This window comes from Haemaphysalis longicornis, unplaced genomic scaffold (genome assembly GCF_048455015.1).
Source record: "Haemaphysalis longicornis isolate Haplotype H1 unplaced genomic scaffold, Haemaphysalis longicornis Haplotype H1 scaffold_7, whole genome shotgun sequence".
In the NCBI taxonomy this organism is placed as follows: Eukaryota; Metazoa; Arthropoda; class Arachnida; order Ixodida; family Ixodidae; genus Haemaphysalis; species Haemaphysalis longicornis.
Genome location: NW_027526422.1, coordinates 4,675,785 through 4,695,996, shown reverse-complemented (window position 1 = coordinate 4,695,996; position 20,212 = coordinate 4,675,785). Strand labels below are relative to the sequence as shown.

Here is a 20,212-nt window from a genome sequence, read left to right as displayed (position 1 = left end):
CAGCCGCCTCCATCCAGGCAGCTCCTGGTAGCACTTCGGATGACGATGACCAGGTCCCGTTGATCTTGGTGATTGCAGGCGGTAGCCAGCCACTCCTTAGTGTGATGTGTTTTGAATGCTGAGGTGTGTGTGAATTCCCACAATATATGTTGTTGGTTAAGTATCGCCAGAGTCCTTGTATGGCGTTGCAGTGGCAGCACGGGGGAGGTCTCCCGCTGACCTACATGGTCAGCGGGAGCCCGGATGAGCTCAGAGGATATCGCCTGGGCTCGACGTTACGGGTCTTGCCCAGACGCATTAGCAGAGACGCCTGCTTCGCCTGCGGCTCAATTGCTGCAACGTGGGAGCGCGCTTGCACCACCAAAGCCGCCGAGCGTCCCCCACCTGCGCCGACTGCCCAGAACCCGATACGCTAGAGCACTTACTGTGCTCTTGCCGCCAGTACGACACCGCGAGGGCAGAATTCCGGGCCGCACTCCAGCGACTTGGTGCCCCAAGCCACAAGCTAGAAGACTTTCTGTTCCCCACGGAACCGGACGCCATTCGACGGGAGGTCTTCCAGCACCTACTCAACTTCCTGGTTACAACAGGACTAGCGCTGCGTTTGTAGCCATCGAGTCATGGACGAAACGAACGCGATATAGACTATCCCCCACTCTCCTACCGCTCTTCTCTTCCCCCTTCTCTCCTCCTATCCCTTGAAGCCCCAATCCCCTTCCCTGGACTGGGTTGTATGAGCGTGAACTCCCCGTTGAGTTAAACAATATCCCCAGGCCTTTTCTCTTCCCTCCTTTGTTAATAAATCACCACCATCTCTACGGCAGAGCCACGCGCATGCGGTGTTTGGGAGCTGACAACAGTGACCTGCGCGGCCTGGCTGACCGGGTCCGTCGGTTGGGCACAAGGACGTGCGCTACTGAGAACTGCGGAACTGGTTTTTGTTTGTTCGAATTGAGCCAGTTTGGCCTTGAAAATAGAATTTTCTGCTATTATAGCATTTCGAGCATCAGCTTGCTTTTGGCTGTCACGGAAGAATGATCTGACTACTCAAATTTCAAGGTGGGGGAGCACTACGTTTCTGGGTACGTTTGCCTTAGGAAACCGTATTCGCCTAGCTCACCTCGTTTAGTTGAAAATAGCCGGTTGTTTGACGGTTGCTTGGCAATGTGGATCGCGAATGTCGTCCTAGGTTGTTGCCGACTGCTGGAGGAGTCGGTGCGCGAGTTCCGGGGAAGAGGGGTCGCCGCCGCTCTGCTGCGGTCGCGTTCTTGAGTATGGACCATGCAGGGCCGTTGGAGGGGCCCTGCTGGTGTCGCTGACGGTCGCGTTTCTGGTATTGCTGCAATTGCTGTTTTTGCCTTTTCTCCTATTTTCGCGTCTTCAGGAGGTATGGGGTATGTAAACGCAGACGGTACTTCTCCGGTAAAATGATCGCACCCACACAGTGCACACTTGGGTTCACAATGGTGTTGCTCCGCCGGGGCCTCGGTGCTGCAAATCTTGCACACTTTGTTGTCGGGGGCTGGGCAAACGTCCGAGCGATGTCCGAGGCGGCCACAGCTGTCACATATATCGTGCTGCTTCTTATGAATGAAGCAACGGTATTCCGCACCTCTGTAGTAGACATATAGTGCGGTACCTTCGGTCCTTCGAAGACGACGAGGACCGAATTAGTGGGCCCATGCGTCGAGCTCGTCTTGAGAATCGTAGGATTCTTCTTTTAGGCTGCGCGTCATGTCTTCGGCACCGTCATATTCGGTGATGTTGCGGATAACCCCCTTGACGGTGTCTTCCAGCGGCGCCGCGTAACCGATGGCTTTGCAGGCGCTGTCTCCGATGCGGAGCCCTTGTATGGCCGTGTACTTTTTGGCCAGTGTCATACGAGTTCTGGCGACAATAACGTTTTTTACGGCGTCGGTGCGAATTATATCGTCCGCTGCCGCGTCATAACTAATTCCTCTGTAGCGCAAGACTCCGTCACGCAAGCCGGCTTGGCATATATTGGTGACATTCAGCCATTCTCAAGAGAGAGAGAGAAATTACTTTATTGAACATTTGTCCGGCGGGAGGAGGCGGGTCAGGCCACGCAGGGCTTCGCCGTCCCCCCTGTCTATATGGTTAGGCAGGCCTCGAAGCACTGGGGCCTGGACCACAGCCTGGGCTACTAGAAGGGTCCCCGTCTCTCTTCCCTCCGCCACCCCGAGGGTCGGCAGAAAGAAGAAGGTGCGGGTCCCCCTTTCGCCTCTGCTGCGCCAGAGCAGCCTCGAGCCGCTGGACTGCCTGCTCGCATTCTGGCGAGCTCATGAGTCCGTAAATGTCCGGGGGAGGTCCTTGCAGCCCCCGCTTGCTACGTGTCCACCACAACCCCACAGGAGGTGGGTGAGGTCCGCGGTTGTAAGCGCACACACACTGCACACACTGTCTTCGTAAACGTCCGGGCACACGTGTCGCGCAAGCGCTGGCGTGAGCACAGTCTTAGTCTGCATCTGCCGTAGGAGCACCGCTTCTCTTCTCGTCAGTCCCGGGTGGGGTGGCGGGAAGGCGCGTCTCCTGTCTCTGTACCATTGGAACACTTCACCGTAGACGGTCAAGGGCTCCATCTCTGCGTCTGCGTTGTGCTGTTGTTGCCGGTCCGCTGGTGCGGGGGACGGCGGGCGGGGTGGGGCAGTGCGGCACGTTGATAGTTCTCGCGCTGCGGCGTCCGCCTCTTCGTTGCGGTTGCTGTGTCCGTCCGGTAGGTCCACTCCCGCGTGTGCGGGGAACCATCGGATTCTTGTAGTCCTTGTTCGACTCTTCCCTTCGGCGTTCGAGAGGATGCGTGCGGTGGTCCTGCACACTGCATTCCTGGCGAAGCTTGCGATCGCCGACCTGGAGTCGCTCAGAATCGTGGTCGTTGTCGGGCAGCTCATGGCCAAGGCTATGGCCGCCTCTTCCGCCTGTCGAGCCGTTCTGCCCCTCACGCTGCCGGCATTCAGCAATTCTCCAGTGGTGGCTTTCAGCACCCCCGCCACGTACGTGTCGGAGCGTCCGCGGTACTTGGCCGCGTCCACGTACACGGCTCCCTCGTCTGCGTTATACGCCTTGGCGAGCGCTTGTGCTCGCGCCGTTAACCGTTCCGCGTTTCTGTCCGGGTGGATGTTGCGCGGTAGCGGCGGTACTTTGATACTTCGGGCGATTTCGTCTCTTAGTGGGACGATCTCGTCCTCCCGTAGCGATCCCAAGGGAGGGTTAATTCCCAGTCTTTGCAGAATTTTTCTGCCAGTCTCTGTGGAGCTCAGGCGCTCGAGCTGTGCCACCCTTTGCGCTTCGCTCACCTCCTCTAGGGTATTGTGCACCCCCAGTGCTAGGAGCGCTTCGTTATTCGTGCCATTCAGGAGGCCGAGGGCCGACCTGTAGGACTTGCGGATCGCCGCATTTATCCTATCCTTTTCTTGCTTCTTCCAGCGATGAAACGCGCCGACGTAGGCGACGTGACTTATCACGAAAGCCTGTAACAATCGGAGGAGGCTGGCCTCTCGCATCCCCTGCTTGCGCGTGGAGATCTTCTTGATGAGGCGCGTGGCTACTCCCATTTTCGTGGTCATCCGGTCGATCGTAATTGAGTTGCTCCGGTTCGCTTCGACGTGCATGCCTAGCACCCTTATGCTCTGTACTTTCGGGATGATGGTGCCGTCTCCCGTTCTCAGCACAATGTTCTTTTCGGCCTCTTCTGCGGCCCTCTTGCGATACCGACCCGGCGGGGGCAAGATTAGCAACTCGGATTTCTGCGGGGAGCATCTGAGTCCCGTGCCTCGTAGGCTGGCCTCGATGCAGTCCACCGCCTCCTGTAGCGTTGTTTCAATATGGCCGTCACTGCCCCCGGGTACCCACAGGGTAATGTCGTCCGCGTATATTGTGTATTTCACGTGAGGAAGCTCGTCTAGCCTTCCGGCGACCCCGATCATCACCAGGTTGAATAGTAAAGGTGAAATGACCGAGCCCTGCGGGGTACCCATGCTGCCGAGCTCTCTCTCTTCCAGTTGCGTCTCTCCAATCTGAAGCCGGGCGGTGCGCTGCGTCAGAAAGTCTCTGATGTAATTGTACGATCGCTCTCCCAGTCCGAGTCGCGAGACCTGGGCTAGGATCGCGGAGTGCTTCACCTTTTCGAAGGCGCTTTGCAGGTCCAGACCGAGGATGGCGCGATTGTCCGCTGTGGAGCTGTTGGCGACATCCACGACCTCGTGTTGTAGGAGCAACATGGCGTCCTGCGTGCCGAGCCTCTCTCGAAAGCCCAGCATCGAATCGGGATACAGCCCGTTGTCTTCTAGAAACCTTTGCCACCTGTTATTGAGCACGTGTTCCAGGACCTTTCCCACACACGAAGTGAGGGATATAGGCCTCAGGTTCTCGATGCCCGGTGGCTTGTTCGGTTTGGGTATTAATATCGTCCTGGCAGTCTTCCATTGCTTTGGGAGCTTGCCCGACTGCCAGCATTTGTTATAGTACTTGGTGAGGGCCGTTATTGCCTCGTCACTCAGGTTGCGCAGGGCCTTGTTGCTCACTCGGTCCGGACCTGCGGCCGACTTGCAGTTCAGATCTTGGGCCGCCTTGCGCACTTCCCACTCCTCTATGTCTTTGTCGAGGGCGGGGTTGGGCGGACCGTCGTAATTTGCGTGTGCCTCGCTCGGGGTGTCGGGGAGGTAGCGCTCGTTTAGGCGCTTGTACACCTCCTCCTCGCCGAGCTTTTTGGTGGCCGTGTACATTAATTGCGCCAGCTGGTGTTGCTGATAATCCTTGCTTTTGGTCTCGTCCATCAAGTGCCGGAGCAACTTCCACGTACGGCCTTTTTTTGTGGAGTTGCCCGTCGGCTTCGTTACAGATTGCGTGCCACTGCTGAGTGCACATCTGTCTACTGTATTTTTCAATCTCGCGGCCAAGCGCGGCGATCCTCTTTCTGGGGTTTCGATTGTGCCGCTGCCGTTTCCACCGTTTTTGCAGGGCCCGTCTCGCCTCGAGCATGTGCGCAAGGCGCGGATCCATTCGGGAGATCTCTTCGTCCGTCTCAACCTCCATAGTCGCCTGCGAGACGGCCGTGATGAGCCCCTCGGTCCACTTCTCTATTTCGTCGCCTTCGACTTCGCCCAGGTCCGCGTCCCGAAACTGGTGCCAGTCCGTTAGTTTGTGCTTGATTTGTTGTCGACGCCCGATTCCGCCCCCGCTCCCGCTGGTTCGGATCGGTATCTTGACCTCGATGATGTTGTGGTCGCTGTCCAGGTTCTGACCCGTGTTCCTCCAGTGCGCGGTTCTACCGTCCGGCAGATACACGAACGAGAGGTCCGGGTTGGTGTCCCTGGCCACGGACGTGCCGATGCGGGTCGGGCTGGACGGGTCCATGAGGAGGACGTACCCGGCTACGGCGGCGTCTTCTAGTAGGCTTCTGCCCTTGGCCGACGTGATCGTGTAGCCAAGCTCTTTGTGTTGGGCATTGAAGTCCCCGCAGACGACGATTACGTTGTCTTGATGAGGAGCCGTGTTGCGCGCCTTGTGACTTGAACTTTTGTTGGCGATGTTTCGGATTACTGTAGATGTTTACCAAGAGTAGAGTGTCTTTCTTCTGTTTCTTGCCGGTCGTGATCGCCACCTCTGTCGCGCAGTGCTCGATGGAGCTGCCCTTGCGGCCGAGGAAGTGTTCGTGTTTGATGAACGTGATTCCCTTGCGGACGAAGGTGCACACACCCTGCGCCGCCCCTTTCCCGCATGTGCGGGCGTTGGGTGGGCTGGCGTGCGCACGGTAGCCAGGCAGGGACATCGCGTTGTTGTCTTCTGCGTGCGTTTCCTGGACCATGATGATGTCGGGGAGGTCCGATTCACCAAGGCCCCGCAGGTGTTGCTGTAATACTGCTCTTCGGCACCGGAAGCCGTTGGCGTTCCAGTGCCAAATCCTCAAGCTTGTATCGGTGCGGTTGTTACTTGGCATGTTGGTGGTATTGGCTGTATGGTTCCGGTGTTGAAGTGGCTACCGACGACCCCCAGGATGAAGGCCTTCATGTTCTCAGAGTTCATACTTTGCTCGATTTGTCTGCTCAGGTCGGCGAACTGTTTGTCCAGCCTGTCGGCGAACTGCCTGGTGAGCCTGTCCCCGAGCCTTTTCTCGAGCTCCTCCCAGCGTTTCTCCCACCTGTTTAGTCTGTTTGTAATTTGCCGGAGGCGGATATTCAAGCCCGCGTACCCGGGGGCCCTCGCTTCGCTCGCCTCTTGCGTGGAGATGGACGAGATGGTAGACTCGTCGCCATCTTCCTCTTCCATGTCCGGGGCTTCTTCTGCTTCTTCTTCTTGTGGTTTCGCGGCTTCCTCCGCTCTTCGCTTCGCGGGAGTCGGAGAGCCCTGCTTGCCCTGTTTCTGTTAGGGTTGTGGTTGCCGTTGTTGTTGGTTGCTCTCTTTTGGCTTCACTTGATTGGCTTGGGTTAGCCGTTGCTGCTGCTGCTGCTGCTGCTGTTGTGATTGCTGCGGCGTCCGGGATGGGGGCCGCGACATTTTGCCCAGCTCGGGGGAGGGTGGGCCGGTCGTGGTCGTTGCTGCTGCTGCTGTCTTCTTTTCTCTTGGTCCCGAGATCAGGAGCTCCTCCAGTTGCTTGGATAGCTTGGCGATCACTTCTTGTTGTTCACGCACAATCTTTCGTAGTTGTTGTATCTCGCTCGTGGCTGAGGTGGCGGTGGGATTTCTGTTGCCGTGCCGCGAGCGGGAGCGGCTCTTGCTTCTTGTAGTCGACTTTGACCTTTGTCGCGCGCCGGCAACGGCAGCGGCGGCTCGGTTAGAGAGAGAGAGAAAAGACTTTACTGAACGAAACCGGCGTGCAGGGTTACACCGGCCACGCAGGGCTCGGTTTCACCCCTGTCGTAGACTTAGGTAAGAGTCCTAATGTCTTGGACGTAGACCTCGGAGACTTGGGCCCGCCTTAGCTCCGGCTACTTGGGTTCCTCCGTCCTTCCCACCGTCCCTGGCATCGCTGCCGGGAGGGGTAGGCGGATTGGAGATCCCCTTTCGCCTTTGCTTCGCCAGGGCGTCTTCGAGCCGCTGGATCGCCCGTCGCTGTTCTTGGAGTTCCACGGAACCCACGCACACGCGCACTTCCGGAGGGTATGTGTCCGTCGGGCACAGCACATTGTCCCCCCCATCGCGCACAGCACTGTTGCATCCCCACATTATATGGGCGAGCGTCGCTGTCTCCAGTTCACAGACGCTACACGTAGCACTCTCATAGAGTTCCGGGCACACGTGACGCGCAAGCGCCGGCGTGAGCACGGTCTCCGTTTGCAATTGCCGGAACTTCGTTGCCTCGGCCCGGGATAATTCCCTATGCGGAGGTGGGAAAGTTCTTCTTTGGTCGCGGTGCCAGCGGAGCACCCCGCCGTAGTCGACGAGGGGCTTCGCTTCTTCTTCTTTGTCTTCCTCACCGTCGTCGACGAGGTGAGGCGGACGATCGGCCGCAGCCCGGCACGTGGCGAGACCACGAGCCGCAGCGTCCGCCTCCTCGTTGCGGTTGCAGATGTTGGGTGCCAGCTCCCTACCCGCGTGCGCCGGGAACCACTTGATGACGATAGTCTTGGCGCGGTCCTGTCGCGCAGCCCGCGAAGCCTCCAGGGACTCCGCCAGTCGCGCCGTACCGCTCCACACCACGCCGCGCGCGAAGTTGCGCACCGCCGTCTTGGAATCGCTCAGCACCGTGCGGGTGCCCGGTAGGCCCACGGCCGCGGCGATCGCCATCTCCTCCGCCTGGCCGGCCGTTCGAGCTCGCACGCTGCTCGCCGTGATCAGCTCCCCGGTGCTCGCCCGAATCGCCACCGTCACGTACGCGTCGCGTCTTCCCCGGCACCTCGCGGCGTCCACGAAGACTGCGCCGTCGTCGTTCTCGTACTGCCGGGCGAGCGCGAGAGCGCGTGCCTCCCTTCTTCCGCCGTCCCGCTCCGGGTCCGTGTTCTTGGGGAGCGGGTAGACCACTAGTCGTCTGACGAGGTCGTCCCGCAGGGGAACGAGCTCGTCCGTCGTCGATGTTGTCGTCGGCTCTTCGCCCGGAGGCAATAGGCCGGCTCTCGCCAGCAAGCGTCGGCCCACGGCAGTACTGCCCAGGCGGGCCAGCTGTGACGCTCGTTGTGCCTCGCTGATCTCCGAGAGCGTATTGTGTACTCCCAGAGACAGCAAGGCCGTCGTCTTGGTTCCCTGCAGGAGCCCGAGGGCCCCCGCGTACGCCCTGCGGATGGCGGCGTCGATCTTCTGACGTTCCGCCTGCGTCCAGCGGTGGAAAGCCCCCGCGTAAGCTGCGTGACTGACCACGAAGGCCTGCAGCAAACGCAGGAGGCTCTCTTCCTTCATGCCTCGCGAGCGAGACGAGACCCGCTTCACAAGGCGCGTGGCGATGCCCATCTTGGTCGTGATGTGTTTCACCGCCGTGCTGTTGGTTTGGACGGCGTCCACGAACATGCCCAGGACCCGGAGGCCCGTGACGTGCGGGATCGGTTCGCCGTCTCCGGTGCGGACCACGATGTTGCGGGCCGCTTCTTCGGTCGCCTTCTTTCTGTGCCGGCCGGGTGGCAGAAGAATCAGGAGCTGCGATTTCTGCGGCGAACACCGGAGGCCCGTGCCCGAGAGCGCGGTCTCGACGGCGTCCACCGCTGCCTGCAGGCCGGCTTCGACGTCACCGTCGCTGCCGCCCGTCGCCCAGATGGTGACGTCGTCTGCATATATGCAGTGCTTGATGTTAGGTCCGAGCTTCTCCAGGCCCCTCGCCACCTCGATCATCACGAGGTTGAAGAGGAGCGGGGAGATCACCGAGCCTTGCGGGGTGCCCACATTGCCCAGTTCTCGCTCTTCTAGCTTGACTCCTCCCACCTCCAGCCGAGCCGTGCGACGAGAGAGGAAGGACCGTATATACTCGTAGGATCTTGATCCCAACCCGAGGCGCGACACCTGGGCCAGGACCGCAGAGTGACGCACCTTGTCGAATGCGCTCTGCAGATCCAGGCCCAGGATCGCGCGGCTGTCGTTCTTCGGAACCCCGCCGGGGGGCTCCAGAATCTCTCGTTGAAGCAGCAACATTGCATCCTGGGTGCCGAGCTTCGCCCGGAACCCCAGCATCGAATCCGGGTACATCCCACGGGATTCCAAGTATCGATTCCACCGGGTGTTGAGGACGTGCTCCAGCACCTTGCCCACGCAGGACGTAAGCGAGATGGGTCGCAGGCCCTCTATCCCCGGCGGCTTGTTGGGTTTCGGCAGCAAGATGGTCTTGGCCGTCTTCCATATCTTCGGTAACTGTCCGCTGCGCGCTGCCGCCAGCTGCAACGGAGGCAGTGGCGGTCCCAAGGGGGGGGGCGAAGGGGGCGGTCGCCCCCCCCCCCCCCAAAGAGGTCCTCAGTTTCTTATTTTTAGTTTTTTTTAAGCATTCCACTTGCGCGAAGTTAAATCCCAGCTGGTTGCACCGCATACGCGCACACGCCTCCGTGGTTATCACCACTTCAGCAGAATTGGCGCAAGGAGGGGAGCGATTCTTTATTCGCCTCGCCCCCCCCCCCACCAAAAAAAAAATCGCCCCCCCCCTCCCCCAAAACCGATCTCTGGGACCGCTACTGAACGGAGGCCCAGGGTGACGTCACGCCATCGCGCGACTTGCTCCTCCGCCTATCACGGCTTGCCACGCGGCTCGTCACTGTTGGGCTCCTGCTTCTGCTGCTCTCGCTGCGGCCATTGGTTCCGCGGGGGATGAGTTCCGGGAATTCGTCTCTTCTAGAAATTCTGACCTTTAGCGCCGATGGCGGCGGCTGCTGCGCTGCCACGTTGGCCCTGGCCTCCTCCTCTTCGAGTTCGCGCTTCCATTGCCGCTTCTTGACTTGAAACGGCGTCTTAAATTTGTTTTTGCAGTTCTTGGTGCCCGTGGCGTGCGGGCCCCCGCATAGTTTGCAGCGTGGCTTGCAAACTTCTTGGTGATTCTGGCCCGGGTTCTGCTTGCCGCAGGCGAAGCAGACTCGGGCGGTCGGTGTCGAGCAGACATCTTTGCGGTGGCCCACCTGGCCGCACGTCTTGCATACTTCTCGGTGTTCGCGGTAAAGGTAGCACCTCACCACCACATTTCCATATTTGATGTAGGACGGTACCTTGTCTCCGTCGAAAAGCACGATCACCGCCTCCGACTTGCCGATGCGGTGGGCGTCCAGCGCTGTCGGGTTGTACTTGTGTACGATGCGGCTGCGTACTTCTTCGGGCGACTCGTCGATCCCAATGTTTCTTATAACTCCCTTGGCCGTGTTCTCCGGCGCCGCCCGGTACGCGAACGCCTCGAATATTTGGTCGCCCATTGCGATGGCCCGAACTCGCTCGTAGCGCTTGGCTCGTTCTTCGTCCGGTGTACTGACCACCATGATGTTTTGTGCGACGTTGGGGCTCGTCATGTCCTCCGCCGCCGCGCTTATTTCGATACCCGCCGCTCTTATGATGGCGCTCATCAACTCCATTGGCTTGGTCTTCCCGACCATTAGGCCGCCACGTGGCCTGACTACGACTTTGATTTCGTCTCGGGGAGCAAAGTTGGGCATCTTTGCTGCCTTCGCCATGCTTACGTTGACTTTGTGGGCAAACTGAGCTCGCGTCGGTTGTTGGTTGCGGGGTTTCGAAGCAAAGTCGAGGGCTTGCTTACCGGTGGCCGAAAGGGCGAGTTGTTGCTGCTGCGAGTGGGACCCTTCCGTGCTCGCTTGTCCTCTCCTTCCGCGCTTGGACGTGACGTTGACCCACCCGGCGCGGCTTTCCGATGAGGCGGCGATAGAGGAGTCGTGGTCGAGAGGAGTCGTGGTCGAGAGGACTCTCGTCTTCGTCTTCTATCTCACCGGGTACTGTGATTGCCGTTCTCCCCGAGCTCCGATCCAGGCTGGGCTGCCGTCTCGAATGTTCTTCCTCGGGTTCCATTGTGCTTATATCCATTGCGGACTCCGCAGATCCGTCACCGCCGCCGTCTTCGACTTCGGCACACTTGCCGCCGCCCCCGACGACGACGATGTCGGGGGTAGTGCCGGCGACGACCGCTGACGTGGCCGCCGCCATGATGCGGAGTGGTCGTACTCCTCGTTAGGCTTAGCCGGGCGGCTTCGCCTCACTCGGAAAATTGGTCGTAGAAATCGCAAAAATGGGCGAAATTGCCAAAAAGTAGTATCGCCAGGTAGCTGACGCTAAACCTAACTCGTACGTACTGGTTCGGACGGGCTGAGGTGGGATGGTCCTCCGAAAATTGGCATAATCGACGGAGCCGATGTGAGGCACGTCCGCACCCAGCCATTCTCGAGGCTGCAACACGGTATCAATGTCCTCGCTGGGTAGCGGCGGCTGTCGGGACAGGCGCTGCAACCGGAGGCTTGCGTATTTAAACGTGACGTCTTGCTGCACGTCTTGCTGCTTGGTTGGGAGCCAGTGATGGGCTTGCCGAGTCAGCCGCCTGAGGTTAGGCCTAGCGTGGCTCGTAAGCCACCCGGCCGCTTCGTTTAGGTCTTCTGCGTCCGCCTGGCGTCACCGTTCACCTCGACCGATTTCCTTTTGCTGCTCCAGGCGAAAGGGGAACGTGCTGAGAGCCGCAAGGAGGGCCGAGTTCCAATGGTTAGGCCTAGGTCAGGGCGGCCCCGCCTGTGAAGGGCGTCCGCTGCAAGACGGGCGAGATCCGAACTTCCAAAAAGAGAAGTCCACCGAAAGCGAGGTTTGGTGGGCACTCGATGCCGCGGTTATTCCGAAGGAATTTTAGGGAATTACGCCACGAGACCCCTGGAAAGACAGGGCTAACGCGGGACATGCACGTCCACTCAGCTCGGCCCCTTGGCGAGCTGAGTGGACGAGCAGGACGAGCGTGGTTGCGCGTTCATTTTCAACAGCGCGCTGTTGAAAATGATTCCAAACCCACTGGCCCAGATTTCCCTCTTCGAGTGAAAAAAGAGCAGCTATGAGAGGGGGAATATGACTATTTCGAATTTTTTATCAACCCGAGAGGTGCCTGTGGAAATTATTTCATGAGACTTCGTGGCTGTTAAATGATTGAAAAGTGGAGAGTGTGATTGGCGTTTTGGGAAGATATGATGCGGAGTAGACCTATAGAGAGGAGTTTCTACACCTGATGGTAAAATAAAGTTTTGCACAGCAGCTAAGGTCAGAGCGCGCAGCTCATCCTTGCCTTCATCGTGCTCGTCCAGGTTCTACCAGGACGACAAGTGTGAGGACGTGCTGTACGAGCGCTGGCTGCACTGCGACGACCTGACGCAGGGACTGGCCAAGCTGCTCAACGAGTTCATGAGCTCCGAACAGCGGCGCACGGGCAGGCCTGGCCCGGGCTCCTTCCTGAGAAAAGCCGCATACGAGCCGGACGGGGACGTGAGCCTGGCTGCGCCCTTCCGCCTCGACCACTGGCTCGACGAGCACAAGGCCGAGCTGGACCGAGACGGCGCCACGAGGTCGGACGGCCTTCCACTGCGTGTACCTTTTTCAACTGCTGGGACATTGTTCCTGATGTTTGTTTTTTGTAGTTAACCCGCACCCCAAGTTACACAAATGCCGTTCTTGCCGGCATGCTTAATTAAGGGCCAGAGGCATTATTGATGATAGAGTACGCACGCTGACTAGTCGCGAAATTTAGCAATCAACTTGTTTCTTTTAGAGCAACTTTCTATTTAGGAAAATGGGACACTTCATAACAAAGCTACCATACTTGTTTGTCGACCCTAATAGTGCTTGCGCTGGGTCTAATAAGGTACGTTGTTGAGCTATTTGGTCGATCATACTTAAAGGGGTGCAAAGTTCCGCAAATTTCCGGGTGCCCTAAATGATCTGCTCTTGCTATTCATCCGCGTATTCCACGTGAATTTAATGGACCGGTGAAGCGATGGTGGTTCAGAGCAGCTAAATTTCACACATTGTGAAGGTTAGTTTGTGGTTCTGAAAAAATAAGAAAGGAAGAACGCGCGCGGGGACCAATTTCCGTCAACGGAGTACCGATCTCCCCGAGAGAGGGAGCGCCAAGCATCTGTCTCGACCAGAGGCACTGACCACTGGCCGACATGCTAGGCCTTTCGAAACGACCGCCTCGCCACATTGGGTGGCGCGTCCGCCTTCTCATCAGACCTTGTAACAGAAGGGGTGTTTAGGCCGAGCTTTGTCCGTCCGTCACACCAAAAAACCTCAAATCCCGGAGAAGAAGAAAAAATCCAAACCGTTCCACTCAGTGTGAAAGCTGTCGGAAGCGCACAGCAGTGATTCGCCATAACGGGCGGTAGCGCCGTTATCCGCTCGCTGCTACAGCCCATCATGCTCTTCGCCGCCGCCTCACTCCTCTCTTGATGAATGAACGGAAGTTTGTCCAACGCAATTCAAATTTCCCCCGTTCGCAGTGCTCGCGCGCTCCCTGCCTGAAACTGCGCCAGCGGGAGTTCTGATCTTTTTGTGCTTGCTTCAATTTCATATGCTGGAGCTGTTTGGCGCCATTTCGAACGGGTAAATTTTTTTCTTGCATGACTGTAACCTTTCTGCGTCATCCCGAACGAGCCATTTCCTTTCTTGCACGGCCGCTTTTTTCGCTTACTATCGTAAAAGACAGCCCAATGAGCATTCTTAACTAAATGAACGCGGGGGCTTCCAGTTATATATACATTTTGCCTCGAATGTACCAGCAGTTGTTTTTGCGCTGCAACGGGGAGATGTATAACAAGCGACAGCGGTTCACGAGTTTCGAACGGTTGTGACTATATAAAACGCTTAGTTTTCGAAGCCTCTGTGGGACGCCGCTACGACGGTACGCCATATCGAGCTCTACTTGGGTCCAGTCAGGGAGATACGACGTCAAAGCGATCCCCTAAAGCGCTCTGCACATAAAAACCGTGGTTCGGGAGGTCCCGGGATTCGAACCAGGTACATTTGCGCCGCGAAACCGGCAACTGGGCCACCCTAAAGGCCGGTGCAGTACGGGGCTAGCAGCGGGGGAACAATCACATGTGCAGCCAATCGGAAAAGAAAAACGCTTCCCGTGGTCGGAATCGAGCCTGGGTGCCTCGCGTCACGAAACCGGCGTCTATCCGATTGAGCTACCACGGCATTCTGGGCACACAGCGTTTCCTTTGGGTTTGTAGCGAGGGGGTTGGCCGCAGGTTGGGAAATATGTGAAAGCCTGCGGACGAAACGATCCGGGCCTGAGAGTCATGGAGAACTCTCAGCGGCAAGTTCGGAAAATTATGGGTCTCCAGCATGGCGAGAGTTTCTCCAGCCTTGCACCACTATAGTGCAAGCTGCACAATTTTTCTCATCAGCCCCATCATTTGTGGAACGGCTATTCAGCCCTTAAAAGCAGTGAAATCCTCTGAAATGTAGACCCGACCATTCGCCAGGCATATGGAGTAGCTCTAGGGATCCCCACCCCTACAGCTGACGAGCTGTCATGGGTGTCATAACACCCCCCCCAGGGCCAGCTTCGGGTGGTATGGGGGGCTCTGCTGACGCTGACGGCCTGGGAACTTCTGCACCGCGAGGACGCCTCACCTAAAAAACCCGGTCATCACAAAGTTTATAACACCTTCTTTTCTCACGCTATCGAGCTTTGGGAAAGACCCCTGGCCAGCACTGGCCTGGATGGTAGCTTCGGCTGGCCAAAGGGCTCACGATGCTGCATGCGCTCAAGGCATCTTGAACTGAGGGTGACTCCTTAAATCTTGAATCCAAGCCCATCTCTTGTCAATTCAATAAATGTTTACTTTCTATCACTCTGCACCCGGTAAAAGCTCTGTAGCCCTCAATCGGGCCAGCAGTAAACAAAGTGATACGCAAGACAACATGCGTAAATGCCACAACCTGCGCGCTCGCATATGCAACCAACAGACAAATTTTGATTCTAACACTTGTTGCTTTTTTAGTGTGTGTCCACATACACAAGTTTTCCTAAACATGCCTTGGCATGCCTGCATCTCGCCCAGCCCAGTTAGTTTCAACTTTATAGTTCAACTTGAATTGTTTCATCCAGTAAAGTATACGGTTTGCGCCAGTAGTGATGTCTGCACATATACACATAGACACGGCACATACCAAATCATTTTTACGCGCCGTTGGGGGTGCTCTCTGCCTGACCCTTTGCCCTTGCATGCCCACGCAGAGCACTCTTTGGCCCGGGCCACCAGTCGACCATCGTGGTGCTGGGAAACGGTACGCACGGCACGCAGTGCGCCGGGACGGAGACCTTCTTGTGGCAGACCAGCGGATCGGCGAACGTGACTGTGGCGGGTACCCAGTTCGCGCTGGATGGCGGCGACACGCTGCTCGTGCCATCACCCGGGCAGTACACGCTCGTCAATTGCGACGGCGGACGCACCGTGGCCACCAGCATGCCGCCGAAGCACAGCTGACCTGCCTGTGCACCTGAACTTCTTGCGCGCCAACGTGAATTAGGGTAGAACACGTGCACACGACGGCACCTCAGCGCTGAGTCAGGTTCAGACATATATCCTAGAAACAGATGATGGGTGGCCATTGCGGCCACTTTTAAGAACTTGCCCATGTGGTGCAATGGCCCTTACTAAGCCTACGTGCCAGCAGAGTGCTCGACTGTAGTGTTGCGTTGCACGACAGATCGCCCTGTACGAGTCGGGATGACAACACGTCCCCTGACTGCCCGTTTATCTCGCTTCATAAGTAGCAAACACTGCTCGCCCTTCAGCGCGCGACTGCGGTGCAGGGGAATTGGTGAGAGGTGCAACAAGTTGCAAGGATGCAAGGAGCCCTGGTTGTTGGCAGACTTCATTTTCAAAGGTGAAGGCGAGGGGCAGCTGCGTCCAAACACTGCAGAGTTCGACATGACCCAAGAGGCTGCCAGCATGCGTATATATCACGCACATTTTATGTGATAGACCAAAGAGCACTTTTCACATGAATACTGCCTTTCCCAAGAAGCCGTGTCGTTTTCTTTTTCTTTTTTTCCTGACAGGCGGTTACACAGCCAGCCAATAGAAACACGAAACAAACGCCGGTTTCCTCAACGCATGGCCTGAGCTCTGGCTACACCCCAAAGGAACATGGCAATTCCTTTTGCCCATTCAGGCGATGCTGAATGCACTTCACGCGTTAAAAATTTAACGCAAAAATTGTGTAAACGGAGGCAGCAGAAGGCCTGCCATATTCCACTGGCTACTAAAGTCGCTCCTTCCAAGACATGTTGTGCAGGAACGATCTTCAAAATTAAAATGTTTACAGGAGTCTAAAATGTCAAAACAAGTTGACATGTATACGCCTCGAGATTCGCGATCGCTGCGCCGCCTGCCGCCGCTTCTCCGCGGCGTTTGCGGGATTAGCGCTGCGTGGCTGATAGGTGGTCATGCAGTGTTTTGGTTCTCTTTCGCTTCCCTTTGCCTTTCCGCGCACTAAACTACTTGTTATGGTGACGTCTGTAAGCTAACTGCACGTTTAGGGTGCTTAAAAAAACAGCTGCGTCTTGGTAGAGCGCTCGAACGCCAACAAGAGCTACCCGGGGAGGCGGTTCTGCGCGCTTCTTGGCCGCTCTTGCGGGCGTCGGCGACGGCAGCAGCATATCACCGCTGTCACCTTCGAACACGTCAGCACAAGTGAATTCTATTTATTGTTACCTCGTTTAGACCTAATATTGGCACTGTAAGAGGTTGGTTCGTTTTGCAGCGCAGACAACAAATGCGGCTTTGCTTCGAGTACGTACGTCGTAGAAAAATATGTTTCAGGGATGTGATAACCCAATAGCTGACAAAAACTTGTGCCTTTCATGGGAATATAAGCCACGCGAAAATGTTAAGTACACTCAAAGGCTGTGCATTGTCAGATATGTGTTCACTCATGCCTTATAGTAAGAACCAAGGTATATGTTAATGAAACCACGGGAAAATGAATGGTCTGCAAGTCAAGAATAAATAGAATAGTCGTACGGGAATGAAAAAAAAAAAACCGAGTGCAGCTTCTGAAATGCTAAAGAGGTTTGTTTGAGCAAGGTAGTAATCACCAGACCAACTAGATACGAAATGCGCTGATATTTCGCTAGGCATGGGGGGGGGGGGGGGGGGCGTGAGGAGGAGGACGCTTAACTATCGTTATTTACAAATGCGGAGCGAAATCAACGAATGAACGTTTTAGTTATCACACACACAAGCTGCGTGTTCATTTTTCGTTTGTTTTTCGCCTTCAACGAACGGCTGATCACTCGGCGGACGCATTTTTTTTAAGAATACAAGGTAGGCAGTACACAAGAAATACGAGGTGTCGTTGAAAGAGTTGATTGATTGATTGCAGGGTTTAACGCGCCGACGCAACGGAGACGATGAGGAACGCCGTAGTGGATGGCTCCGGATTAATTTTGACCACCTGGAGATCCTTAACGTGCGCCGAAATCTCGTACACACGGACTCGTTGGAAGAGTGTCGTATCTGATAAGGGTCTCTGATTTCGGTTTATGCTAGATTCTGCAGTGTCCCAGTGTCATACGACGATGTTTCGAAGAAGAGTTTGGTCGCGGACGCGGATTACTCTATAAGCCCATCTTCGCGCTTCTCGTGGAGGATAAATGTAACAGATGAATTTCTTGCGAGCGCTCACCTCGGGACAAGACGACCCAGCATTAAATTTGTCGTCGTGTGCTGACTCCGGAGTGTAATTTTGCATTATCCATCGTACTTCTTTGGTACAATGTTTGCGAAATTTATGCCGCATTGGCTTGTTCAGGGTACTGATCAATATCTGATATGTGATATTGGCAGGCGTAACTTTCGTGCTGTCAGGTATGAGTGCTCCGCTGGATTTTGTAGTGCACAAAGTCGATTTACATCATAGTGTGTATGGCCGCAACATGACCATCGGAGGAAACACTGCTTACGGAGACACTGCCACTAAATTTCAGGGCAGTGGAATTGCAATCAGCTGCATGCAAATACTGGCTTCGGGACGCCGGCCTATGACACACGCCCGGCGCTCATATAGATCTTTCTAAGATCGCGTCATAAACGTTTATACTCTCGTGAACACACCAGGCTTGCAAACAGAGTGCCTGCTCCACGTTATTCGGTATTTCGGACGCGGACAAGCGGTAAATTGCTGTCTTGAACGAGCCCCAAAAGCAACGGCGACAGGGGGAGCGGGCCGGGGACTCCCGCGCCTGCTTTCGAAACGGGCCGCTAGGGGGATTTCAGTGGCGCCCCTACAGGCCGCGCTCGAGGCGTATACGTAGGTTCCAGGGCCGTGAATAAAAATGCACGCAGTAGCAACTGTTTAATAACACCATATATGCAACATACCAATAAACGGAAATAAACACAAAAGCAAAATCCATTGTATGCTGCCTGTACACATTGTTGCATTTCTGCAACACTGGTTTGAAAAACGTGCCAACCTGTGCTGCTATCTGTGCTCGTCCTGCACAACTACTCCAAACAAAAACGTGGCTCAGGTCGCGTGCGCTGTGCGCATGCGTATGGTAGTACATGTTAGTTATTTTGCCAAATATAAATGAATCTCTGAACATAATAAAACCAGAAAAAAGGATTAGTCTCTGCTACAAAGCGACTTTTACAGAAGGGACAATGATCCCAATGTCAAGAAAAATCACGAATAAATAAAACGACCACAAGATCAACATAAAGGCAAGGGAAAGAAAAATTAAAACAACACACGTAACTAACTTTCAATTAAACATGTGCGCAGTATGTTTTCTAATCAATATGCTTGTATTCTTCCACCTTGGAGAGATGAATCAGAGCAGTCATCTCGCGTCGTCATGCGTGTACAATTACTCGCGACGACACCACGCACAGCGGTTCTCGCTGCTTTCGAATTACAGCAGCTAACTCCGTTTACATTTAGCACTGTTGCACCACTAATTTCATTTTCTGTTCAAGGCCTTCATATTTTTTTTAGTCTTTGTTCTTTTGTTTTAAATTTTGTCATTTTCTAATTTATTTCCTCGTGTATGCGTTCGTAATTAGCAGAATTACGTATGTAGTTCCTTTCTTACCCCTCAAGCAGTCAGAGCGCAATAAAATCAACAGTCTCATCAAGAGGCTGCATAAGCAGGTTCTGGGGATCCCGATATGTGCCTCTAATGAAAAATTTGAGGCACTGGGTGTACACAACACCCTCGAAAAGCTCATCGAGGCGCATCGCATTGCACACCTCGAGTGTCTGACCAAGACGGCCACCGGCCGGCAAATCCTCGACCGCCTACGCATCCCGTACGAGAGAAATTTCGGAGAAAAACACACTGTTCCAGCCGAACTACGCAAAGGCATCTACATTCCTCTCCCCCCCAAGAACATGCATCCAGTCTACAACAAAAAGTGAAGAGATATGCGAGCCCTAGCGCTAGGAAGACAGCTCCAAGTAGCACCTCAAGTCGTCCACACGGACACTGCCTCTTACGAACAACGAAGGGCTATGGCCTCAGTTGTCACCGACCAGGAAGGAAAGGTTTTCACCGCCTGCTCCATCCGAACCCGACACCTCGAAGAAGGTGAAGAACTAGCCATAGCGTTAGCCCTAGCCACAACCCCAGCGAGGAAAATCGTCAGCAACTCTCAACCTGCAATCCGCAACTTCACAAAGGGGAGAATCTCCAGTGTGGCACTGCGAGTCCTTGCCCAGCAGGAAGAACGTAGGCACCCGAACCACTTTAAAGGAGTACTGACACGAAATTTCTCGCTTTCAGTTTTTATGCTGTAAGGAATACCTATTGGCCCAGTAATTACGAAGATCGAACCGAAAGCCGTCAGCCGCCAACACAGAATTAATTATAGCACGTTTATTGCAACCAATTTCAAATTTGGTCGCCGCGCGGGAAAATGGCCGTTCGAAGGCCAGCCTGCAAGCGGGCCAGCCTTACGTCACGGTCTCACCCGTGACGTCAGGGACGTTTTTCTTCCCTCCATGTTCCTGTCGGACCGTACAGCCCGGCTGGAGCTGGGCGACCAGAAGCTGGAGGAGAGGCGGCTGGGTAGCGTCGGGACCCCGCAGGGCTCGGTGATCTCGCCGTTCCTCTTTAACATAGTAATGATCGAGGTAGCCAAACGCCTCGAAGCACTGAGCCCGGGGGTCCGGCACTGCCTATACGCTGACGACGTCACCATTTGGGTCACCGGCGGCAGCGACGGGGAGATCGAGTCGAACCTTCAGAATGCGATGTGCGCCGTCGAGGCCGCGCTCTCGGGCACGGGCCTGCGGTGCTCGC

General features: G+C 55.8%; 1 protein-coding gene across 2 annotated transcripts in view; it reads left to right on the top strand.

Annotated features, from left to right (window-relative positions):
• The window catches only part of LOC144144348 (3-hydroxyanthranilate 3,4-dioxygenase-like), a 31,065-nt gene extending 12,744 nt beyond the window's left edge, over positions 1-18,321 (top strand). Inside the window, exons 3-5 of one of the 2 annotated variants that reach the window (XR_013317221.1) lie at positions 12,198-12,455; positions 15,137-16,251; positions 18,228-18,321. Coding sequence is in view for 1 of the 2 variants with exons in the window: in XM_077675763.1 (XP_077531889.1) it covers positions 12,198-12,455; positions 15,137-15,386 (508 nt within the window). In the remaining variant the exon portion in view is untranslated. Of the gene's footprint in view, positions 1-12,197; positions 12,456-15,136 lie in introns of both variants that reach the window. The other variant, XM_077675763.1, reaches the window with a different exon arrangement.
• Positions 18,322-20,212: the final 1,891 nt, after the last annotated feature.